The 27,559-nt window shown below is 35.4% G+C and overlaps 1 protein-coding gene across 1 annotated transcript in view; it reads right to left on the bottom strand.

The window, feature by feature from the left end:
* Nucleotides 1-27,559, bottom strand: part of RAD54B (RAD54 homolog B) — an 84,455-nt gene that overhangs the window by 13,986 nt on the left and 42,910 nt on the right. The window contains 6 exon segments of the mRNA XM_090284891.1: nucleotides 2,933-3,072; nucleotides 9,226-9,433; nucleotides 9,684-9,909; nucleotides 12,731-12,893; nucleotides 16,617-16,898; nucleotides 21,025-21,219. Of these exon segments, the coding sequence (XP_090141017.1) occupies nucleotides 2,933-3,072; nucleotides 9,226-9,433; nucleotides 9,684-9,909; nucleotides 12,731-12,893; nucleotides 16,617-16,898; nucleotides 21,025-21,219 (1,214 nt within the window).

Here is a 27,559-nt window from a genome sequence, read left to right as displayed (position 1 = left end):
AAGAACTGAAATAGCAAATTCTCATAAGCAAATACTTTGACAAGTTATTGATCCTAAGATTAAGCCTACAGAAAATTATTGGCACAAAGCACTGCTGATTCTTTCAAAATCATTACACATTTTTCATTAAATAATAATAGTTTTAAAATCAAAGCACAGTATGAACAAAATATATGTTCAAATTCTCTATATAGCATCTTTATAGAGTATATAAAACTGCACAATGAAGCTTAAAATAAATCCCATATGGCCCTGGCCAGTGTGGCTCAGTTGGTTGGAGCATCATCCCATAAATCGAAAATCCACAGGTTCAATTCTCAGTCAGGGCACATACCTAGGTTGCAAGAGGCAACTGATTGATGTTTCTCTTGCACATCAATGTTTCTAAAATCAATATGTATTTTCTCAGGTGAGTATAAAAATAAATAAAATATTTAAAAATAAATAAAATTAGTCCTATATGTATATATTTGTTTATAAATAAGAAAATTTCCCTTATCTTTTAAAACTGTTTTCAATTTTTATTACAAAAGAAATAGGTTCAGTGAAGAAATCATTAAATACAACTAGGCAAATATAAGAAAATTAAAATTAGCTTTAATCAACCAGAAACAGCTACTGTTGTCAAGACTTATGTATATCAGCTCGGGGCTAGGTACTCTGGTGCGAGCCAGGTAACGGGTGGGGGTGTTCATCCTGCCTGGAGACAGCAGGTGTCTGGGACTGAAAGCAGACCCAGAAGGATCTACCAGACCTTCTAACACAGTCACTGCTCTCACCACTAAGAAAATAGATGTGGAGGAGTTCCAGTCAAGATGGAGGGCAGGTAAAACACAGTACTTGCACCCTCCCATGACCACATCAAAATTACAACTAAACTAAGAACAACCATCATTAAGAACTGCCTGACACCTAGCTGAAATCCTGCAACTAAGGAGGTACAGAGGAAGCCATGTTGAGATGGGGGGGCAGGGGGGACGTGCCGCGGGGGCGGGGGGGTGAGGAACAGGCTAGTTCCACACCCACATGTGGTGGTTAAAAACCAGAAGGGATATCTCAGCTGCATGGGTCCCCTCTGGGGAGCAAAGTGTCCCAGGCCAACACCAAGCTCCCCAGCCCAGGGTTCCAGTGCCAGGAAGAGAAGTCCCCATAACTTCTGGCTTTGAAAACACATGGAGATTGGGGCTCAGTGATATGAAGAGCTGCTGAATTCCCAGGCATTCCTTTTAAACGGCCGACCCATGGAGTCACTCTGTCACTGGCCTGCAAACCAACAGGTAGCTGGTTCAATTCTGGGTCAGGGCACATGCCTAGGTTGTGGGCCAGTCCCCAGTTGGGGACATGCAAGAGGCAACCAAACAAAGTTTCTCTCCCTCTCTTTCTCCTCCCTTCCCCTCTCTTTAAAAATAAAATAAAATCTTAAAAATAACAAAAGAATGAAATGTCATCTGCAATACCATGGATGAACCTAGAGGGTATTGTGTTGAGTGAAATAATTCAGACAGGGAAAGATAAATGCCATATGATTCCATTTATATGTGGAATTTAAAAAACAAAATAAACACACAAACAAAACAGAAGCAGACTCATAAAGAGAGAGAACATTTTGTCGTATGTCAAATGGGAGGGGGTTACGGGATAGGTAAAAAAGGAGAAGGTATTAAGAAGTACAAAGTGGTAGTTACAAAATAGTTATGGTTATGATGTACGGTATCAAATGGGTACCAGATTCACTGGGATGATCACTTTGTAAGTTATATAAATGTCTAATCACTGGGTTGTACACTTGAAACTAATATAATGTTGTGTGTCAACTGTAATTGAAAAATAAAAAATCACTTAAAAAAAGGCTCATGAATACCTCCCAAGTTTTTTTCTTGGCATAAATATGCAAATATATTTAATATTTTATTTGTTTTTTGTAACAAAAAAAAGGATCCCAAGCTATGAAGCTTCAGTTTAGCTTATCACTGTATTTCAAATATCCAGTACTTAGCATTTGGCCAACTTTAGGTATTTAATGTATACCTGTTGGGTTAAAAATGTATCATAAACATTTTCCATGCTATGAAAGAATTGCATAAACCATTATTTTTATAGCTTCTGGTTCATGGGAAATGCTCAATAAATATATATTAAGCAATTACCATATTTTATTAATTCTGAGGCATACTTTTTATACTGTAGATTCTCTGAAATAGGATGTTTTTTACAATTAGTGACTTCTTACAATTATAACTGATAGCATATTCTTGTTAGAATAAATAATAATGATGCTTTTTAGAATTGTTAGTATCTTAGTTTAATGAAATATCGAGTCTACAACAACATGTAGACTTTAGCAATTTTCTTACCTTAGAAATGTTTATTTCCAATTAGTTTATTTCCTTTAGTATGCTACTAATTTTTTACCCTTACAACTAAATTATTTCTTTATAATAAATCTCTAAGTTGTACAAAGCCACAGGACATACACAATTTTAAAAGTTTTCAATACCACTGCCAAACTAACCTCCATTTGTACCAATTTGTACCAACTTACATTCCAACCACTAAGGAACACTACTCTCATCTACACTTGCAATTACCTGTAAATCCAACCAACTACGAGCTCTACAGAAAAGTACAAAAGTTACTGCATGGTTATTTTGGTTTAATTTTCAATGCCACTAAAGATGAGTGGTTTTATATATTTACTGTCATTTATAAATCTTTATGAAAGTACCTATTTAAATTTTTTTAAGTGATGTTATTTTCTAGAATAAGGAATATAGGAATTGAAAGACTCTGAGGGAAAATAATTCACTACACTAATTAAATTTTTCCTAGATTAAAATTACCCAAGTTATAGATAATTTTTCCAGGCATAACTGCTTTTTTCTTTTCATACTGCTTTTTTTTTAACTTAAATTTATTAAAAAATAAATTATACCTCAGAAGCAGACGGCTGTCTCGATATAATGATGGGTTCTTCATATATTTTTCTATAAGATGACAAAGAGCCTAATATTCCCGGATTTACAAAATCAATTAATGCAAAAAATTCTTGTAGATCATTCTGCACTGGAGTACCTAAAGAGATAAAAGTAATGAGGTCAAGTTTGTGTTTTACAATCACAGATCTATATAGAAATTTGTACTTTCTTCTATAAGAGGACTAAATGTAAGCAAAGCACCTAAAACTGAGGACAAAAGAACAGCCAAATCAAGTTGAAAAAATTATATTAATAATTATATAAATTTTTAACTCTGGTTTTTACTGTGTACTAAATTCTTATTTAGTATAGCATAGTGGTTGAGTGCAGGTTCTGGAGTCTGCTTGGGTTCAAATCCTACCTACATCACTTACTCTGAGTGACCTGAGCAGTTACTCAGCACGGTTTTATTATTTGTAAAACAGGGATAATAATAGTAGCTCCTAGGGTTGTATGGATCAAATGAGTTAATCTATATACTATACTTAGAATAGGGTCTAGAGCATAATAAATGTTCCATCTCCTTTAATAATTCTTAATATTATTATAACTGTGTGACTTTGGACAAATTGCCTTAGCTCTTTGTTAAACTCAGGATTTTTCTTACTTATAAAAGTGGGAAGATAATAATTTCCCAGTGGTATTACAAAAAATAAAATACAGAGACAATGTATATGAAATGACTAGCACAGTGCCTGACACTTAGCAGACACTCAATGAATGGCACCTATTATTACCTTTCAAAGTTATCAGATCAATTTGGAATTTTCCCTAATCCTAAAGGTTGCCGCAGACTAAAATTGGATTAATACCCTGCATATATTACATACTCAATAACTTCGGCTAACTGATTTTCAAAAAAGAAAACATCAGCATGTTTCAATAACTATAATATCAAAAGAACATATAAATCAGCATAGTCCAACAGTATAATGTCAGATGACTTTTAATAACAGACTAGAAAAAGTTGTCCAAAGTTATAAATAATAAAATTAGTAAAAAAATGCACTTATATCATTAACATAAATTATATGAATGATTAATGTCAAGGGCTTAATGGTCATTTCCCTCAAAATAAAATAGGTCAATCCCAGGTTGGACTAATGCTTACTAATTTTTTAAGACATTTTATAGAAACACTTTAAGTCACATTATAGAAACACTAGAGAAAACAGATTTATGTCCGTATGCATTTTGTTAAACCTTTAAAAGAAAATCCACAATAATGACTAATAAAAACAGGAAGAATGGAAAAAGCAAAAAGGAGAAGGGAGAGAAAGGTTTAAGGATCTACATGGTTGGCATCCAGACACTCATCCAACCCCAACTGATAAATCCAAGCCAATAATGATAGTCCCACCCTTTGTCAATGATTGATGTATTAAAGGGTTGTATCTCATACTGGGTTCCCCAGAGCCTAAGATAAAGATTTGGTTGCACATGATTTATGGAGGGAGGGCTCTCAGGAGAAAGGGAATAATGAAATCAGAAATAGCATGGAGGGACTAAGCAAGGATGGCCTCAGCTATAATTTAGCTCAGGTTAAATTACAGGGAGACTTAGAGCATAAATTGTACCCTAAAGTTGGTCCTAAAATTACCCTGAAGCAAGGAGGCTGGCATTTTTCACTGGAGTCAATCACTGACCAAGCTATATATGTGAGAGAGTAAGCTCTTATTCAACCAGGGATAATTCTCCAGAAGAGACAGGAGGCATGAGTTGTTTAATCAATAGTCCTAACAGCTAAGAGAGAGGTGCAACGAGAAAAGGAGAGCCATGAAGGGCACCAACAATTTCCACCAACATTATGTGACCTGTCCAATGAGACAGGAGAGGAAATGAGGGAGGGGCTTCTAGGAAAGTCTCCTCATTCTTGAAAACAGAGGAACAAGAGGAGCCAGTCCCTACTTTCCTTTGTATGTATCACATCTACATGTGATGCCTGGAATATCCGCTACCTGTCTGAGGATAAGCTAACATCAGCACAGTGGAACAAAAAGAACCAAAATCCTGATGATATTGTTAGGCTGCTGTATCACTACCCCTTTGTCAGCACTAGCTCTAGACTTCCAGTTACGTGGGAGAATAAGTACCTGACATCACACTGATACCTAAGAGAAAGAGGCAAAAGCAAAACTGAAAAAAGGAAAAAGGGTAGAACAGAAAAAGGGGATAGGGAAAAAAGGGTTTAGGGAAGAAAATGAAAAGCAAAGAGGAAGGAAGGAAAAACAGAAGAGAAGGCTGTGTGGCTATTAGAGAAAGCAACACACTAGCACACTGTCATTCTGCAGAGTTGTCAGAAATACCATCTACAGGTAGTTTAGTCCCCAGTTCACTGCTCTTAGTACTCTTCTCTAAATCTAGACCAGATAGAACTTGTAGAAGAAGCTAAATAACTTGGTCTTAATAAAACTTGACCAGCAATGTCCTGTAACAACAAAAAAGGAAACACTAACGATTTTCATTCAAGTCAGGTTGGTATTTCACTAAAACTACATTCAGAGCTTTGAAAGAGAAACTTCTAGAAAAATTAAGGACCTTTTCTCTTTCCCTACCTTCATCCCAAACACACACACACAAAAAAATACGTTTCTTTGTTCTACTATTATTTTCTAAGACATAAATCTACCACTCAACCCAAGTTCTAGAACTCTACCAATAAGCTACCCCTATATGCTCCTCTAAAACCTCCATAAAAAGCTCTAAGAGCTCTTTATACATATTCATACATATATTTTTCCTTTAGGTCCTATAGTTCCCCTTCTAGAAATCTATGTAGGGAAAGTATATGCTTATAGATATTCATTACATTAGTTTTCAATATTATGCATTATCATAGGAAAATATTTACATTAAGTATTTTCACATGCATGTGTGTATTTTATATGTATATATAAAGAATACAGAAATATGTGTGAATGTGTGGGGGTTGTTTTTAACTTTCAGTCTTTAATAAGAAATTTGCTTCAAATCTCAGATTTCTCTTTTTTATGTGAAAGGATCAAACATCTTGTAATAATCATTTGCCTTCATTAGGGACTGAATTGTATCCTCCCCCTCCAAATTCATATGTTGAAGCCCTAACTCCCAATGAGACTGTATTTGGAGACAGAACCTTTAAGAAGGTAATTAAGGTTAAATGAGGTTGTAAGTGGGGGCTGATGTCCTTTTTTGGAAGAGAAAGAGAAAGGCACCAGGGATATGCACACAGAGAGAATAGGCCATGAGAGGACACAACAAAAAGATGGAATCTATAAACCAAGGACAGAGGCCTCAGGGGAAAGCAAACAGCCTCACACCTTGACCTTGAACTTCCAGCCTCCAGAACTGTAAATAATTAAGTTTCTGTTGTTTAAGTCCACACAGTCTGTAGTATTTTGTTATGGTAGCCTAGCATTCTAACACACCTCTGTTAATCAAAGTGAATCCTAACCATTTTCCAGTAAATGTTAACTGAATGTGCTACACAACCAGATAATACCAGGAAACAAAATACCAAAATTACTTTCATTTGATTCTTAGATAGTTTTTGAGCACCTATTATACATGTAGCACTTGTATATACTCATATACAAATGTTACACCTGCAATAAGAAACAAATCACCTTGGGAGTAAAGTATCTTGTCTTTATAAAAAGATTGCATTCAGGCAATTCTGAGGCGATAAAACCAACTACATGTTTTTCTAAATGTAAGAGATGAGTTAGTACTGGTTTTAACCTAAATTCATAGCTCAGGGGGCAGCAAGTGACAGCCACAGGGAACAGAAACAAGCTGAAGAAGAAGTTAAGAATCACGGGAGCAATGCTCTACGTCCTCCAATGGAACTATCCACTAGTCAAGACAGTCCTTTCGAATAAAGTCCCAGAATCAGTCTTCTGTTGCACATATCAAATTTAATTTGGAATGCTAGTTGAATTAAGAGTTTGCTTATCATTGAGAATATTAGTAAAATTGTCCATGTTGGCTAAATAAAATTATTTGATTTTCAAATAGGGGAGAATCTGATTTTTAATCCGTACTATCAGTACTTTTCAGTAACCCTTATTTCTCACTCTTCTTTTTTATCTTTTTTTTCCCCTTCTAATGCCATTTTAACTTAATAGTTGCTACTACTCTTTCCATAAGCAATACTGACCTTACTTTGAGCAGTAAAAAGGAACAGTTTCTGTTTTTCTCTTCCGACACAGCATAACCGCAACCACATAGGAACTTCATTTCTTTAATAAGACCTTTTCTCCTTTCTTTCCTTTTGATTCAAACTGGCCTCATCCATCACCCTAACTCGCCTGCCTCCTTCTCCCTTACATGTCCACTTTCTCAGGAAAATGAGGTTCTAGTCAGCATCAAATAATCTTAGGAACAAAGCCTCGGGTCTGCTGACCCCAGAGACAGAGTTTCAGCCAAACTAGAGATAACATCTAGGTCTCAGTTCTGTTTCAGCTCCAGGCCCAGAAAAGGGGTGAAATCAGACTACGCAACAGCCAAGGCTGACATCAGAACCAGTTGTAATGACTAATGACCCCCCTCACTAGTGCTGACCAATCAGTAGACACCAAGACCCTGACCATGACCCTAACTCCCTTAGTCACCATGATTAATGGTTTTTCTCCTATATAACCCATCCCCTGGAAGCCATTGGGGAGTCATGTCTTTGAGCATTAGCTTGCCCATCTTCAGTTATGGGTCATTTCCTGAAAATAAACCCTTACTTTCTTTGCTGAAAACTCCTGTTCATGTCTTACTGATGCATGCAGGCAAATGGACCCCTTCAATTCAGTAACATAACTAAATTCAATTAAATCTTTTTTTTCCTTTGCTTATCTGGCCTTAAGGTTTCAAAATCAAAGGGTAGTCAAGAAGTTTAACTGCAACTTTGGGTATCAAATATAAAGAATCCACTCAGGTGTTCAAACAACCAAAGATACATAAACCACTAAACTCAGTGTTTCATTTCCTCAACTCATATTTTTTTTCTTTAAAAATAAGTCTTTCATAAATACAAAACATGAGTTTGTCTCTTCTCCAGTTTCCACATTACTATCATCACTGGCAAACATTTGTTGGGCATTTACTAAATCTCGGAGTATAAATAGCTAAGAGATTCTCTCCCTTTCCTTTTTACCTTTATAATCTTTGAATGACTAAATCTGAAGAATATAAAGATCATTTAACATGTCATAAAATAATTTTTATGTACAGATAGTTTTAAAAGTCACTTTTGATAATGGTTAACACAATCCTCCCAGACAAAGTCAAATGGCCATGAATTAGTTAAAGAGGGGTCACCCGCCCCACCCCAGCTGAGGGAGAACAGAACAGGGGGAGTTTTCTCTGTTGCTAAACATGTTGACTAGAGGAACAAGCTTTTGCTCACATCCTTTCCCTCTCCTCACCTTAACTTCAAGGAGCACTGATATCCATAAAGGACACAAACACAAAATGACACAAGAGATGATGACAGAATAAGAACAACCATGCCCTGCCCATTCCTTCCAAAAGAATTGAGATGATAGGGAAATGAAGCCTTGAGTAGAAAATGGAGGAGCTATTAGTACTAGTAAGAAATAGAACTCTCTTCTTTCTTCTGCCAGACCTGCAAATTGAAAGGGCCACATACGACTAAGGTGTGGTATGGAAGAAAAGCCACACTGAGCTACTCAGGCCTGTTTCTAGTGTAAGCCTTAAGCTACAAAGGAGTGAGTAGAAAAGGGCAGTCCATCCTATCTTTCCAGAATGTGTGAACCAGAAACTTTGCCTAGCAATAGACTATGTGCGTGTAGCACATATAAAATAGACATATATTTTATGAAACTTATCATGAGTCAGGTAGCCTTCCAAGAACTTTACACGGATTCACTCATACCCTCACAACAACTTTTTGAAGTAGACGGTATGATTATCCCTACTTCACAGATAAGGAAACTGAGGCACAGAGAAGGTCAATAACTTGCCCAAAGTTGCACAGCTATAAATAGAAGACTTGGGAACCAAGCACAGGCAGTCCGACCCCATCTCCTACACTCTGCCAGGATACCATTGTTTATTCCTCAAAACCCAAAAAATCTGGATTGCAGAAAATTACACAGGGATCTGAAAATTCAGTCCTACCAAGGCTCAATGATCACAGGTGTATTAGTATGAACGCCATCCAACCCACAAATTCTTTGGATGCCAAGCATCATAATACAAGTCTAACATGTTCACTATGCAACAATCCCACCACATCTCCCCAAAAGTGAATACCGACCAGTCAGAATTATTCTTTTCTCACAAGAGAGGCTAATGAGGGCTGTAGTTGTCTTGATGGCACTGTTCTTCAAACGATGCCCTTCATCACAGATTAGAAGATCAAATTTTATATTCTTAATTTGATCCAGGGAACGAAGTAACATTTCATAACTGATTACCAGAACAGAATAAAATGGAGATTTGATGAATTCGTCTACTCTGTGGTCCTAAAAAAAAGCAAAACATATTTAACAAATCATGGGAAGAAACTGTGTGAAATGAAATTTAAGCAGTGTATCAACCAGGTATTAGATACATTAACTCAAAGCCAAATTGTATGCCAAGATTCCACTTTTCTGCAAATGAGGTGGAGAGTTACACACACTTGGAAAAACCACACAGAGTGAAAACTGCAGTATTAATTTGAAAAACTACAAATTTAGAAGATGTCCAAGAGTAAACTTTTAAGTCTCTTACCTGATCTACAGTAAATACCCTGATCCTTTCACTTCCTAACCATTTCTGAAACTCTTTCCTCCAATTTTTCACCAAGCTTCCAGGTGTGACAATAAGAGTCTTCTTTATTACGGGCTTGGCTCCGTAGGGTCCCTGACACTGTAGAGTCCAGATGAGCGAAATACATTGCAATGTTTTCCCTAAACCCATTTCATCAGCAAGAATAGCTCCACATCTGCCATTCACTCTGTAAGAAATAATTATACTTCTTTAATCACAATAGGATCATATTTTATGCCCCTTACATCATAACTTATTAGTCAAAACTATAAGCTGATACTTTGTAATTAAAACAAATTCTACCCCCAAACACTTTTTCAAGTTTTTCATTCAGTTGATTTACAGCTCTTTTGCATCTTTGATAATTATATTCATTATATATTTATTGTGTACAAAATTACTAAAACAAATCTAAATTAGAGAGCTGAATCTAAATCATATGTTACTATTACATGTATATATTTAAAGAGACTATATATGATATTTAGAAATGAATATTAGTTTTATATCTACATTTGAATACTTTAACTGTGCTAACTGTGCTTTTCATCACTAATGGTTTATCAATTTTTATCAGTTTTGGTATTAGGAATCAAACAATTAAAATATATTGTAACCTTAGCCATGAAGAACTACAGAGCTATATTTATGATTTTTTGATAGCAAATAAAAACCTCAACCAAAAATAACTCCCTGAACTACAAGAAATATTAAATACTAAATACTTAATCTAATATACATAATTTGGGAAGAGTATGTTATCCTACAGATCTACTAAGTTAATGCAATTTAAAATTAAATATAAGAAGCCCAGGTCAAGGTGGCTCAGTGGAAGAAAATTAAATATAAGGAATATTATGTGGTATTTCATACCACTTTATAGTTTTTAAAGGCCTTTGACATACATATTTGATATATATTTTAAAAGTTACAAAGTCCAAGGGAGTTAGGGATACTATCAAAAACTAGTATAGCTAGTTAATCATTCTATTCCTTATTGCTAGAAATAATAACCAAAAAGCAATTTTGTATCTGTTTTCCATTTGAAAGTAGAAATAAAATTACAAACATGAGCTGTAGCCATTATTATCATTTGTGATCAATAATTTGCCAAGGCAAGACCAAATGCCAGTTGAATTATACTGGGTGGCAGAAAGAAAATAATGATCCATCCTTTAACGGTGAAGGAAAGAGCGCAAGGAAGGCTTCACTGAGAAGATGCACCTTGAGCAGAGTACTGAAAGGTAAGTAGGAGTTCACTATACAAATTGCGTAGTTTGTTGTAGTTGGAACTTGAACTGAATTCCAAGCACGGAAACACAAGACCACGAACAGGGTAAGACAGGCAAAAGAAAAAAGGTGAGGATACTTATCCTTGAACGCTCAGACTGTATCTTGTAGGGCAGTGTCTTCCAGACACCAGTCTTTCATGACAACCAACACAACTTTTGCCATATGTGTTATTTCTTTATTATTTTTCTTTAAATCAGCACACTTTTAAATTTAGACTTATTTGAAAAGCAAACTTTCTAAGTATAATTTATCTATGAAGCCAAAAGTTAAATGTGCTATTTTTTTCTAACATTAGCTAAAATATGCTACTATTAAAATTGAAAAGCAAGGCTTGCCCATGTATCCCTAAAATGACCCCACACACCACCAGTGGAGTGCACATCACAGATAAGGAAACACTGCTGTCAGTGCTAAGAGTCTGAGTAATTTTAAGCAAGGGAATGCCATGTTCAGAACTGTTTTCAGAAACATCAAGCTGATGGAAATAAGCAGAATGGATTTAAGAAGCACGTGAAGCAGATACACAAATTAGGAGTCACTACAATTGTCCACATAAAATATAATTTTATTATATCAGTTACCATTGATGCTGCAGTGGGGTGCCAGAAAATTAGGAATCAAATGATATTTAGTACGTCAAAAGAACTAAAAGTTTAGGTTTAATTAGATTGAGAAGGTAAAAAAGAAGATATCGAAGATGATTTCCAGGCCAACTTGAGTTAAGATCTCTCCAAAGATAAGAGCAAATCTGAGAGAGAACGTGAGTCTGGACAATTTCCTGGAGACATTATTCCCTTAACCTATCACCATTTGAGGGGTTCTTAGAGTTTTGTGGAATGGGCATTCCCGACTCTCCATTAAATGGTCAATTTAAAAATCAAGAGCCTATGCATTAAGAACAAAATAAAACAGCCCTGTCCAAGTGGCTCAGTTGCTTGGAGCATCATCCCTTACACCAAAAGGCTGCAGGTTCCATCCCTGGTTAGGGCACATATTTATGTTGTGGGTTTGATCCCCAGTTGGGGTCCATATGATAGGCAACCCATCGATGTTTCTGTGTGTGTGTGTGTCTCTCTCTCTCTCTCTAAAACCCATAAACATATCCTTGTGTGAATATTTAAAAAAAAAAAAGAACTGGAAGGACATATACCTAGATGTTAGCAGGGACATTTGATTCTTTATATTATTTCCTTCATCTGCCCCCCTTTTTTTTTTTTTTCAATGGGGACCGGGAGTGGTCTTCTATCATATCTTTAAGAGAGGATACTATAAATCTTTAATCAGAAAAGTCAATTTAAAAAAAGGGAGCAAATCCTTTTTTTTTTTTTAAGTAGAGGTGAGATAAGAAGAAAACCTTTTTCTAAAATTCTCATAAGGAAAATTTAGGCTTCTTCCATTTTGTACCCATACCTCTTTATCATATTAGTAGTAAGCTCTTATTATACCACATTAAGGTTGACTGTATTTGTTTCTTCAAATAGAGTGAGGTCCATGGTCCTAATTCCTGTATTCCCAGCTCCTAGCAAGATGGCTAACACATAGCATCCATCAAGAACCACTTTTGGAATAAGTGAACCTTAAGTATACTCACCATTCCAACTAAATTTATGATGTACTCTCTGAGAATCATTATATCAGACTTTTCCGAGAAAGCAATTATGCTATGGGCTAAATCAAAACCCAGATTAGACTCAACAAATGACTGATTTTCCTACCTCATTCCCATCACACATTCATAAAGGAATATGATTCCCTCTTTCTGATGTGGTCGAAGATGATATACAAGGTGAGGATCTATCACAACATCCACAACAGGGAAACAGTTCTTATTGAACATCCACTGATGATTATTGTCTGGTCGTGGCATAACAAGGGAATCTTAAGAAAAAGATAAAACTATAATTATAAATAAATTGCAATTTGCCTTTGTTAGCAACTATATTATCTTGCTTTAATTACTCACAAGATAGATCATTTCTGGCAAAAAAAAAAAGACAAAACTTCAAATTTAGTAACACTAATGCTAATCAAGGGTACAAAATTTAAAAATAAAATCTCATGCATTATTGATGTAAGATTTCCTGCAAAAAATTACGAACAACTTTCCAAACTTCATATACTCAAAGTGCTCTGAAACTACTAACATTCACTACTGTCTATTAAGAAATTCACTAAGCCATGACATTTAATAGTTCAGCACTCAAAGCAAAGAGAACTATTTCTAACAAAAAGCACAGGTTGGAATTTTGCCAAGATATGCTTGCTAATGCTCACAGCTTCTTATTCTGGAAAGGCTCCCTAAATTTAACACAAAGACTCCCTTTATGTTCAGTACTGTCCACACGAACAATGTCCGCTACTCCTTTTCATCACTAGAATTGAGAATTTTCAATTGACTTCACTACCATCATTTGCTTCAAGTTAATTACTATATTCATGAATGTCAAACTAATGAATTTTTGCAAAGTAGCATGAAGTATCGTATCGTATCGGCAGCCGTCCGTCTCGAGAGACGATGGTGTAGCTTCGTAAGAGTCTATCTGCACCGCCGAGAATGGTTGTGCAGTCCGACTCGGGAGTGACACGGTATCTGTCTCCTCCCGTGTTGAATCGACATCTTGCGATGACGCTGGAGTGTCCTCTCCAGTGAAGCTGAAGCTACAGAGCCTGGGCAGGGTGATATGGAGGGTCTGCTGTTGCCCATGCAGCAGAACCCCCCTCTCTTCGCAGCTGAAGGATCCAAGGGAAAGACGGAGTCAATACAGCTTGGCTTCAGGTGCGCCGCAGGAGTTGCCGGTGTTGACTACAACGTCAAACCGCCTTAGGGACTCCGGCTCCGGATTTTCTGTCGGGGTTTACTCCCTTAGCCTTTCCCCTGAAGAGGTATGCCGCAAGGCAGCGGAGGTTTTTTGGAATCAGAGTTTTCCTTCTCTGAGCATGAAGTAATCATAGAATAATAATGTAATTCTTTAGAAATATGCTAATACAATTTAAAAGATTTATTAAAATACCACCAAAAGTACACAATCGAATATAACTAGATGGCAGGTCTCGACTGATAAATCTGATGTTATATAATGAATTCATCAAAATTATCTTTGAATATACTTATATGTCTATACCATGGTTAAAAGTGAAAAAGATTTTTAAAAAGAGACAAATGAAAAGAAAAAAAGACGACAGGAGATGAGAGGGGAATATAAAAAATAGGCGCCTGTAGATTACGACGACGACGACGACGACGACGACGACGACATCAATGAGAAAACAGTTACAAGAGTGAAAGTTTGGTCATGTTTACCATTAACAATTACTGAGAAAAAGTTTTCTGTAGATCTTCCTAGGCTTCTGAGCAAGTAAAAAGAACTCTCATTTTTGAGGTTAATTCCTGGCAGGTAGATTAGGAGTGAAAATGGAAAAGTCAGCACTTGGCTTTCCTCTATATCCCAGCAGCAACGCAAGAGTGCATTCCTTGAGGATTTCCAACCAAAAAAAAAAAAAAAAAAAGGCCCCATTTATTCTATCTTTTAAAAACAGACAAAGGGGGCCCTGGCTGGTGTGGCTCAGTGGATTCAGCACTGGCCTGCAAACCAAAGGGTCGCCAGTTTGACTCCCAGTCAGGGCACATGCCTGAGTAGAGGGCCAGGTCCCCAGTTGGAGGAGTGCAAGCAACCACACATTGATACTTCTCTCCCTTTCTTTCTCTCTCCCTTGCCCTCTCTCTAAAAATAAATAAATAAATAAAAATTTTTTAAAGGACATAGGAGAAAAAAGAGAAGATAAAGAGCTACAGTGTTCAAGCAAGAAGGGTCACAGCATAGTCACCTAACAAAGCGCCCATCTTCAAGATAAAGCCACCACGGTAATGGGACACCAGTTCAAATTCTAAGATGCCCCTCTGCCTTCATAGTGGGGCACCATTTAATGCTAACAAAATCTCCCATGCTTTGGTTTTAAGTCTACAACCTAATTCTTACCCTTGGCAAGATAAAATAAATGAGAATGATCAATTATACATCATTTACACATGTACACACATATATAAATTATTACAACAAAATTTTTCACTTGCTCAGTCAACAAATACTTCTCATCTGCAGATACACCAGGCACACTAAGTCTCTAAGGCACAACAGTATTAGAACCTACATTTTACGCAGGAGTAGGAAAACATCAGTGAGGGAAGTGACTACCCTAAGAGGTCAAAGAACCAGTTAGTTCAGTAGCAAAACCAGTATTCTAACTCAGGTCTCTGAATGAGCATTTTTTCCATTCCCCACAGCCCTCTATGATGGAACAGGAAAAGAAAGAGAAAGAAGAATAAAGGAAAGAAGGAAGCTGGTTGAAAGAGCAGCTGTGACAAAATATTTGGATAAAGAAAAAAATCAGAAGCATAAACTTCCACTGTCTATACTTCAATTCAGTCTCAGTAAGTTCATATAGAGGTGGGGATTTTTAAGTTGGTGTTTTTATCCCAATTATGCCAACAATTATTTGAATTTAGACAGTCAGTTCATCTTCCTGGGCCTCAGCTTCCTCAAATGCAAAGTGAAGTGATTGATCTAAACGATCTCAAAGGCCTTTATGTATTTCAAAAATTGTTTCCATAATACTTGCAAAAAGGGAAAATACTTAACATAATTTATACACTTTCATTTTACCACTACTATGAAAAAAACCTACTCTATTCTCCAACTATTCCACTAACTATAGTTAAATTTTACTTGTCTGTCTTCTCACCTCATGAGAAGCTCTAATGAGTTCTACCTCTGGGCCCATTACAAAAAAAGGTACTCAAGAAATATTTGTTGAGTGAATAATCAAATTCTATAAATAAATAAATAGTTTTAAAAAACAGGCTAAGTTTCATTTTTTAATGTGATTCTTAAATACAGTAATGTGAAAATTAACTGAAATTAAATTCTCACTAGTAAAACGTGAATTCACTACATGACACTTTATTATTCAATATTTTAATATAATAAAGCATGTAATCAAGACATAGTCTTCAAAATGAAAATATAAAAAACATAATCCTGGCTCATAAATTTACTAATTTTCCTCTTACTAAATGTCAGATTTTATCCAAAATCAAACACATGTAATTATGTATGTATACATCTACAATTTACATATTTTCCTTCAATGCATGCACAGAATTTTGATTACTGTTCCTTGGAATTGTGAATTTACTTATAAATTCTCAAAATATATATTGTTACTCAGCATCAACATTATCCCTTATATCAGATTGTAGATCTTAAGAATAATATATACTTTCACCTGAAAACTTATAAGATTTTATTTATTTATTGTATTTTTAAAGGGGAAGGGAGGGAGGAAGAGAAGGAGAGAAACTCCATGTGCAAGAGAAACATCCATCGGTTGCCTCTCTCATGCCCCCAACCAGGGACCTGGTCCGCGACCCAGGCATGTGCCCTGACCTGGAATCAAACAGGCGACCAAACTTTTGGTTTGCAGAATGACACCACACCAGTCAGGGCTCACCTGAGGACTTTAAAAGAAAATTTAAACTTTAAATTCACATATCAAAAATTTTGACAGGAAAACAGAATATTCAAACGATTTTTTAAATCTTACTTGGTGCATGTGGGTCATGGCGTGGTTTGCAATTTTGGAAACTATTCTGCCTATTTTCCTTTGAATTTCGTTTATAGACACTTTTTAAAGGGTTAGAAAAACACTTTTGGGCTGCTTGAGAAGAACTCGATATAGCAGAACTTCCTCCTCCAAGCTGAAAACATCTGCCACTGCTGAAATCATCTGGGGAGATCATACCCGTGACTTCTATTTCTTTTCCACCAATCATCATCATATGGCCCTCTTCGATCTTTTCAAGTTCTTTGAATTTATATCCAGTGCCTTTCAATTGAGAACAAAAATAGTTAATTTAATTTACTGACACCCTGAGATAACTTAATTAATGATACCATAGTCACCTTTCCATAACTGTCCAGAATGAAAATGGCTTTGAACACAAAAAGCCTTGTATAGCCCATCAGCCAGAATGAAAACAAAATTTATCATTTTGGCAAAAAGAAAAAAAATCACTAAGAAATCAGAAATAAATAAATAAAATATAACCATAAAAATTAGCCACGTTTTAGAGAAAGCAAGCATTTTTTTTAATTGTTGAAAATAAAACTTACTGTATGTACTCTTATAGCTTTACCATCTCTGCAGTAAATCAAGCCAAGAAAAGTTTGGTATGTGTATAGACTCTCCTTCCTTGGGAACAAAATAGAGAAACACCATGGCATCCCTATTTCCACTTAAAAAAGCTGGAAGTGTGAAGGATAACCAGCAATAAAAGCAACTGCTACCACAACCATTACCATACTGTTCCATATGATAGGAAAGTTAAAATGTAGCTGTGGCAAGAGGCCACTGATCATTCAAGATCTAGGTCTGAATAAAAAGTGGGAGACTTTATGATATCAAGCTTGTTGAATTAAGTGTTGCCATGTGTAAGATGCTGGTGGAATGTAAATGAGTAAATCAGAGTTTGCTCAAAATGAGCTCATTAACCAGATAGATATTACTGAAGTTTTAGACTCCTATGCTTGTCTACATTAAATACATAGTTATTGTGTGATTACAGGGGGGCAAGAACTGTGTAGACCCTAAACTTTTTTAAGACTCAAAGCAATAAAACACTCACATTTTAGAAGATATGGCCTTTTAAAACTAACTGGAAATTGCTACATTTTGCCCAATTAAAACTGGGCTAAAACTATAATCTGTACCAACTGGTAACATATATATTCTTAAATGATTTATAATGGAGCACTTTTTAATTTTAACGCTCTAATATAGGAAGAAATTAGTTAGCTGGTGTTCCTAAATGCCAAAGACCAATTGCTCTACTCCCTAAGTAATCTGAATTCAACCCTAGTCTTGACCTCTCCACGTTAATGAAGATTACAGGTTTATCTTCATATATGGTTACCCTGTATGTTCCAAGACCCTCTCTGGTTGCTTAAAACCGTGCATAGTACCAAACCTTATATACACTTCATTTTTCCTATACATACCTACCTATGATAAAATTTAATTTATAAATTAAGCATAGTAGATTAACAATAACTAATAATTAGACCAACTATAATATACTGTAATTAAAGTTATGTGAATGTGGTCTCTCTCTCTCTCAAAATATCTTATTGTACTGTACTAACCCTTTTTGTGAGGATGGGAGATGATAAAATGCTTTATTATGTCAAGAACTTCTACCTTTTCACTTAAAGAAAGCACCGAGATTAGTTAGATCCAGGGATACGAAACCAGAAGATACAGCAGGGCGGACTGTACTGTTAATCTCAGTATGGAAATAGGAGACAAGAATAAAATTAATTTTGAGGCTTCTCTAGAAATCTCTGTAACTCTAGGATCTCTCATTTCACTTTTGACCCACAGTGATAACTCCTTGAAACATCTCTAAATCCCTAGAAAATTTTCTTAAAACTCTTGAACTTTGTTTTCCACACTGTTTTTTACTGGGTATTATATAAAGATGGCTGATTGAGCCTGACTACATTATCACAAGCTATCAGCAATTTCAACATTCTGGCCCTCAGTGCTAGAGTTCCCCTAGTCTCCATCCCTCTAATAACAATATTTAGATACTGTATATCCAATTTATTTAAAAGAAAAACTGTCTGAATTACAAGCCAAAACTTGCATTATTAACTGTAGGGTGATACATTTATTACTATTACAATTAAGCAATCAAATCTAATGTTTGAATGTTTTCACCTTTACTATTTAGCTCTGGCAGGTGTGGCTCAGTGGATTGAGTGCTGGCTTGTGAACCTAGGGGTCGCTGGTTCAATTCTCAGTTAGGGCACAAGCCTGGGTTGCAGGCTAGGTCCCCAGTTGGGGGCATAGGAGAGGCAACTGATGGATTTCTCTCTTACACATCAATGTTTCTCTTCCTGTCTTTCTACTTCCCTTCCCCTTTCTCTAAAAAACAATAAATAAAATCTAACTGTTAAAATTGGTGGTTCTCAACCCCTGCTGGATATTAGAATCACCTGGAAATCTAAAATATACTTATGCCCAGTCACTCTCCCCACCATTCAGGCCAAATCAATCACAGCCTCAGAGATCAGGGCCTAAGCACGGGTATATTTTAAAAGCACCTTAAGTGACTCTACTTGTGAAGATAGGGTAAAAATCACTGTTTCAATTTGTATTTTTTGCTACTTGCAACTCAAACATCATTTTACTATGAACTATACATACATAAAATCATATATACTATAAGTTATAGGTAAAAGATATTCCAGCTCTGGCTGGTGTGGCTCAGTGGATTGAGCACCAGCCTTCGAATCAAAGGGTCGCAGGTTCGATACCCAGTCAGGGCACATGCTTGGGTTGCAGGCCAGGTCCCTAGTTGGGGGTGTGCGAGAGGCAACCACATATTGATGTTTCTCTCCCTCTCTTCCTTCCTCCCTCCCCCCCCCCTTTGAAAATAAATAAAATCTTTAAAGAAAAAGACATTTCAGAGACATTTTGGTAACTTTTACCTCTCTAGTTGGCTTTAGAACTTGGCTTTAGAACTTGACTAAATAAGCATGAACAAGCTCTCCAAAAATCTATACCCTATCTTAACCAACAACATGCAATGAATGTGTACTGTAATTTTTTTAATTACTCAAAATGCTGAGTGACACTGTAGATATAGTGGTTGTTCAAAATCTTTATAATTTAAAAATATCTGTTGCAGAGAATTCAGTTTTGCCTCAGCTCTGTCACTGTCAATGGCCTTTATATACTATGTCCCTGAAACTTTGAACTACTTTTAACTCTTCCTGCCTGTGTGTCTTTGCATATGTTACTTCCTCTAGTATATGTCCCCTTCTTATACCCAACACAAAACAATTCATCCTTCAAATACTACCTTACACAATAACTCCTTGTGAAGTTTTCCTCTAGCCTCCTAGACAGACTTTAATGGTTATTTCATGCATGATCCTATTGCACTTAGTAAAATTCTCATTGAAACAATTATCTTATTGCTTCCTAATTAACAATTACATTGGCCTGTTCCCACTAAACTATAAATGATATCCATCTTTAAATGTTTACTCTTAGCATAGTGCTTGACACATAATAGTTACTGACAACTACAAACTATGAAATTTTTAAATGAATGAACATGTAGAACAGATTTTATAATTATGGGTCATACTCAAAATTGAACAATAAGAGGCAATGCAAAAAACCAGGGTTGGTGTTAGGCATTCTGAATCTGTGGGTTAATTTGTATTAGTACAAATCACGCTGACAACATCTTATAATAGAAATACTGGCAACCTTCAATTTAAATGTATAATCTAGACATCATGCCTTGCCATTATCTCCTAGCTTTTTGCAAAATTTAATTTGACATTACTGAAATTAGATCTCATTTCACTTCTGATATGAACATCTTTGTAATTTTTAATCACTTAGCATTCTGCAAAGACAAAGCAGGGGCTGAGGGGAAGTGCACCAGGACAAACTGCTTGGTCTCAGAAAAATGCCAAACTGTGTGTACCTGGCTGACCGTATGATTTTCTTTTAAGGTTTTATTTATTTATTTATTTTACAGAGACGGAGGGAGGGAGGAAGAGAGGGAGAAAAACATCAGCCCCCAACCGCAGACCTGGCCTGCAACCCAGGCATGTGCCCTGACGGGGAATCCAGCAGGGGACCTTCCGGTTTGCAGAAATGTCGCCTCAGCCACTGAGCCACACCAGGCAGGGCTGACCATTTGATTTTTTGAGAAAATCAGTGTTTGGAGGAAATGAAACCATGAGATAGGAATTGCCTCACTGAGCTAGTATACATAAGACTAAATATCATGAGATAATTTAGACATAAAAGTCAATTAAAGAATATCTTAATCTATCCCTTTATGAAACCCAATTAGATTTCAATTATGTAACCAGAGACATAGACTAATTCTAAGCCAGATCCCAAACATTAGATAATATCACAATACCTCTTCCAATGTCTTTGCCTTCCAAGTCCTTTAATGTCAATGAATTTCCTTTGACAATAAGAACAGCATCACCTTCCCACTTTTTGTGTTTTTTCTTTGAAGCCTTACACCAAACAACAGTGAAATATTTGACCAGACTATCAGGTTCCACTTCTTGTCCCTTGGACACTGTTATTTCTTTAGGGGCTGAATAAACTAGAATAGAAAAATAAAATAAAAACTACATTACTGAAGATCACTTTAGTATTTAAAAATAAGGTTATTCAAACAAAAAATACACAAAAACATCAGATTGTATTATGAAGTATGAAAGAATATTTGACCATATCATGTTAGCATTTTATAAACTAGGCAATTCAAATGTCTGGTGCTACCATTACCATGAGTGCAATGACTATAAATTTTTTATCTCAAAATCATATAAACTCAGTTGAAGTAGAATAACATAATCACTGCAAACATTTTATAACTCTAGGAATTAAAAATAGTATTTCAAAATCCTTGGGAAAATATCTAAAATCACATGTTTTGAAAACTGATTTAATTAATAATGACATAACAAATCAGGAAAACTAAAATAAGATCATAGTTGTCAGAAAAAAATCTGTAGTTTTCTCAAAAATGAACAAATGTAAAACAGCAAAGTAGGAATGAGACTACATGAAAATACTTTTGTGTCCGAGTTACAGAGTAATCAGGTTGGGCCACTGATTCTAAGAATCCAGTAGTATATAATCAGGAATTTAAAAAGTTCCTTCTTATAAAAGCCTGTAGTTTTCTCAACGACATTTCCAGAACCACCTTGGAAAAACATGTCCAATGTTATCTAGACTTATTGTGGTGATTATTTCACAATACATATAAAATGTTACATGGTACACCTGAAATTAGTATGTTACGTCAATTATACCTCAATTTAAAAACTGTCAAGCCAAATACACACACACACACCCCTATGTACGTATATGAGATGAGAGGGGAGCCAAAAAACTGGAGTTATCTTCTGGAGGGTGGGCCAGCTAAGTAAGTGTTCTAGGAACCCATCTGTATCACTGTACCAGCTGGCATTGCTGTGAGAGGCTGTGTTCAGCTTCAGTGAAATTTTTTTGAAGACTCTTTCTATGCATTGCCCATTTCATGATGGGTGATTTACAAGTGCACCTGCCCACACCACAATGAGTGTTCAGCAGTTTTTGACCAAAAATGGCATGGTCCCATGCCCCACCCTCCCTGTTCACCCAATCTTGCCTCAAGGGACTTTTTTTGTTTCCCTGGATAAAAAAAAGTCCTCCAAGGGGAATGCTTTGCCATTGTGGGAGAGGTGAAACAAAAAACAGCAGAAGCACTAAAAGGTATCAAAATCAATGAGTTCAAAAACTGTTTTGGGCAGTGGAAAAAATGTCTTGATAGGTGTATTGCATCAAATGGAGAGTACTTTGAAGGTGACTAAAGTTTAAACAGGTAAAAATTAAAAACAATTTTTAAAAATTAAAAACACAATTTTTTATGAACAAATTGTTTTGCGGGGTTCCCCCTCATATGATTGAAGAGGTAATTTTATACTGTGTGATTCTAACTATAAATGACATTCTGGAAAGAGACAGTAAAAAAGATGACTGATTGCTACAGGTTGGGGATGAATGAGGCATGGATAGGTGGAGTATAGAGTATTTTTAGGACAACAATACACTGTGTCAGTAGTAGTTGTGTCTATTTTGGGGTGTTGAGTAAATTCAGACTTTTTCTACTACAATTATGTATGCTAAGAAATGATGACTGAAGTTGAAACATGTAAGAATAAATACACAATTTATGTATAAATTCTGGTTTTTAGGGAGTTGCCCCATGTGTGTGTATGTGTGTGTGTGTGTGTGTGTATCCCACATATCCAAATGATCTAAAACAGAATATTCTCCTGAACTGCACAATAAGAAGCTGATGTTTGATGATAGAAACCAAAAAGTGGTTGCTGCCTCCGCGGCTGGGGGATTGAATGGAAAAGGACAGGAGAGAAGAACATCTTCTAAATACACACAATTAATAAAAATAACCACTGATAATTTTATAACTACTACATTTTACTGCTTGTAAATTATATACCTCAACTTTTAAAGATAAAGCAAAATAACAGCAGAATAGGTTGAAAGGCATGAACATGATATTCTAAATTCTCAAGTGTTTTGAAGCAGGAACACTATATAACTTATCTATTAATTCAAGCACACTTTGCACTAGACAAAATCCCCCCCTGGTCGGCCTTACTTCCTCTATTTTCCCCTTGGCACTTACAGTTAAAACACCAGCTTCTCCAAGAGAAATACAGACCAGCCTCATACTGAGTCCTCCTGTTTCTCACCTAACATGTATGCTGGATTTTCAGGGGCAAAATAAAAGGCACTCTAGTCACAGACCACAAAATTTCATTTCCCCATGCCCTGTATCTTTTACCAAGTACACACGTGATCCCAGGAAACTATCAAAACAATAGAATTCACAAAACAAAAACTAAATAATTACCTTTTTAAAATGCATCATTTACTTAATAAGAAAAGAAAAAACACTGAGATCAGGAAAAAGACAAGGATTTCCCCCTTTTACCACTTCTAATCAACAAAGTCCTGGAAGCCCTAGCCACTGCAATAAGGCAATAAAAACAATAAGCATAAACTTCAGAAAGGAAGAAGTTAGACTGTACCAATGTGCAGATAAGATTGCTTACATAGAAATGCCCAAGAAATCTAAGAACTAATGACTAAAACAAATTTAGCAGAGGCACAGGTTGCAAGGTTCACAAGTAAAAAATCAACTATATTTATACAGACCAGCAAGAAATAACTGAAAATTTAAATTTTTAAAAGTTCATTCACAGTATCTCCAAAATAATACATATGAAATACTTAAGAAAACATCTAACAAAAGGCACCTAAGCCCTCTACATTGAAAATTAATAGGCTATGCTGAAAGAAATTAGCTAAGATCTAAAATATAAAGCCCATATTTCATGGATTGAAATTTTCAATTTAAAAAAAAAATTCTCCCCAAAATGATTTCTTATAGAACACAATATCAATCAAATCCTGGGATGCTTTTGGTAGAAATTAACATGTAGATTCTAAAATTTATATGAAATGTAAAGAACCTAGACAAGCCAAAACAATTTTTAAAAAGAATTAAGTTGGAAGACTTACCTCATCTGATTTCTTGGTTTGCTATCACACAACAATAATCAAGATGGTTTGGTACAGGCAAAAGGAAAAGAAGACATACAAATCAACACAACAGGACAGTGGGCCAAGAATAGACTGACACATATATGTATGGTCAACTGATATTCAACAAAGCCGGTGAAGCAAATTCAATGGGGGAAAAAGTCTTTTCAACAAATGTTGCTGAATCAGCTGTGTAACCATATGGAAAAAGATAAGCATCAAGCATTAACTCACCCATATACAAAATTTAACTCAAAATAGATCACAGACCTAAATGTAAAGCTTAAAACTACAAATCTGTATAGGCAAACATAGGAGAAAATACAGTTGACCCAGAACAACACAGGTTTGAACTACGCAGGTCCACTAATACACAGATTCTTTTCAATAAATACTATAAGTGTATTTTCTCTTCCTTATGATTTTCTTAATAACATCTTATTTCTCTAGCTTACTTTACTGTAAGAATATAGTATAAAATATATACAACATACAAAATATGTGTTAATCAACTATGTTATCAGTAAGGCTTCTAGTCAACAATAAGTTACTAGTAGTTAAGTTTTGGGGAAGTCGTAAATTATACTCAGATTTTCAACTGCAGGGAGGAGTTGGCAATCCTAACTCCCATGTTATTTAAGGATCAACAGTATCTGTAACCTTGAAGTAGGCAAAGATTTCTTAGCCAGAACATAAATACATAATACGAACATCCACTAGGATGATTAGAATCAAAAAGCCAGATAATAAGTGTGGTGAGGACATGGAGAAGTTGGAAACCTCATACGCTGCTGGTGGGCATATAAAGTAGTGCAGCCACTATGGAAAACATTCTTGCAGTTCTTCATATTAAGTAGTTACCATATGACACAGCAATTCCACTCCTAAGTATATGCCCGAGAAAAATAAAAACATATATTCACATAAAAACTTGTACATGAATATTTATAGCTGGATTATCCAGAATAACCCAAAGGTAGAAACAACCCAAATGCCCATTCAACTGACAAATGGATAAACTAAATGTGGTACAGCCTTACAATGGAATATTACTTGACCATAAAAAGGAATAAAGTACTGACATATTCTACAACACAGATGAACCTTGAAAACATTACGCTAAATAAAAGCCAGTCACAAAAAATCACATATCACATGGCTCCATTCATATGAAATGTCCAGAATGGGGATGTCTATAGATTAGTGGTTACTTTAGGGCTGAGGTTTGAGGTTAGGAGTAGAAGGAAGGAGGGAGATGTATGAAAGCTATATACAGGGTTTCTTTTGGAAGTGCTGAAAATGTTCTAAAATTGTCTGTAGTGATAGTTGCACACACATGGGAAAATACTTTTAAAAACCATGAATTTTATACTTCATATAGGAGAATTATATGGTATATGAATTATATCTCAATAAAACTATTTAAAAACATATACACAATAACACCACATGCCCACTAAACTGACTAATAGCAAAAAAACCCTGACCATACCAAGTGTTCACAGAGATGTAAAGCCACAGAAAATATGCATTCTGCTGGAAGGAATGTAAACAGTGCAAACACTTTGGAAAGCAGCTTGGCAGACTCTTAAAAAGTTAAACATACCTCTATTATATAACCAGTCATTCTAGTGAAGATTCTACCAAATAGAAATTTAAGTCCACCAAAATAAAACCTGTACATCTTCAAGTCAGGAAACCAATTTCCCAAAATCCTAGAAAATCCAGTGTGACTACTGGAATTTAGATAATCCAAATCTTCATCATTGGCATTCATGGATTTAGAGTCTTGATTATCTCCCAACATTAAGTTATCATCAGAACTATCAGATTTTTTTCAGAAAACAATTGATTCATATGCAGCGTAAATCAACTGTGTCCAGAACACATGACCCAATGAATTTTTTATCAGTCCCTAAAAGGATTCAAGCTGCTGTAGCCCTAAGCAGAGAAGCCAAGCATCTTCATCTCTGAACTACGTTACTATTATAGGGCCTTCCCAATAGGTCCACTGAGATATTCTCCTGCCACTTCTACTCCCTAATACTCTTTTCCATATTTACTATATTTTATCTATTTTTAAATATAAATATGATCGTGTACCTTTCTTGCTTAAAATCCATTAGAATTAATGATCTTAAAGAAAACATGCTACTTCCAGCCAAAGGATCGTCTACATCTCTCACTCTCACATGTTATACTAAATTAATTTCTGCTTACCCTTCCAGACAGCTTAAATTTCCCTTATTGCCAAACTAGATCAAGTTGGCTTATTACCTCAGCATTATTTCAGCAATTACTTATATGACAAATTATTTAATATGCTTAAACTATAAAGTCCTGAGAGGAGGGTCTGTTTTGACAGTATTCATCACCATATTCCCAGAACAGATAGATACTCTTCAAAACTGCCATTTGGAATCTAGGTACATTTTGACTTCATGTTTATAAAAATATTTAATTCGAAGAGAATAATCTTAAAAGTAATTTTTCATTGAGAAAACAACCTTTAGAAGTTAGCTTTGAACTCATCTCCATTATTGTCTATTTTTCTTTTTATTTTAATTATTACCTTCAGAATCATTTTTCAAGTAAACTTTACAAGAAAGACTTAATTCATCACTTTTTTATGTATATTTTACTGACTTTAGTTTTGCCAAAATGTTTTCTTTTATAATCATAATTTCTACCAAATGCGCTTTTGCTAAATCAAATTTTGAATACCTAAATATTATCAAGAATTTATCACTCCATCAGTTTTTAGTCAAGACAATTTACCAGTTTTTATATAAATTGGTAGTTGTTGTGTGTTATTTCAGTTTTACCCACCTTGATTCTCCCAGATAGTTTTCAGGTTTTTAGCATAAACAAAAAAGATAGGCTGCTTTGGTTTTTGAATTCTAAAGAACTCTGTGGTGTGAAATTTTATCCAATTTTAATGTTTTCTTTTTTGCATTATTTCTACCAGTAGCAGTTACTGTGCATCGAACGAAAGACTGACAATATCTTTCTGCATTTTTAAAACTTGTTTTTTATTAGGTTATCCAAGAGAAAAATATAATTCCTCAGCACTTGCTGTGTAATGAGTACTACTCCCTAAATGTTACCTACCATCAACATCATCTTGCCCTTGTACTTGTCCCATTTAGTCCCTTTTAAATGTAGGACTTGGGGTAGGAAAGGAAGTGAGAATGAATCCAAAAAGTAGAATGAAGACAACTGGGAATTAAATATACAACAAACATAACCTCTTATATCTACCCTACCTGTATTACATAAAATATTGACTAGTTTGCTACATTCTAGAGTAACTACCCCTGACAATT

Source organism: Furipterus horrens, unplaced genomic scaffold, assembly GCF_987537825.1.
Source record: "Furipterus horrens unplaced genomic scaffold, mFurHor1.1.pri manual_scaffold_7, whole genome shotgun sequence".
NCBI lineage: Eukaryota > Metazoa > Chordata > Mammalia > Chiroptera > Furipteridae > Furipterus > Furipterus horrens.
The sequence above is the reverse complement of the archived record's forward strand: the minus strand, read 5'-3'. Positions and strand labels throughout refer to the sequence as shown.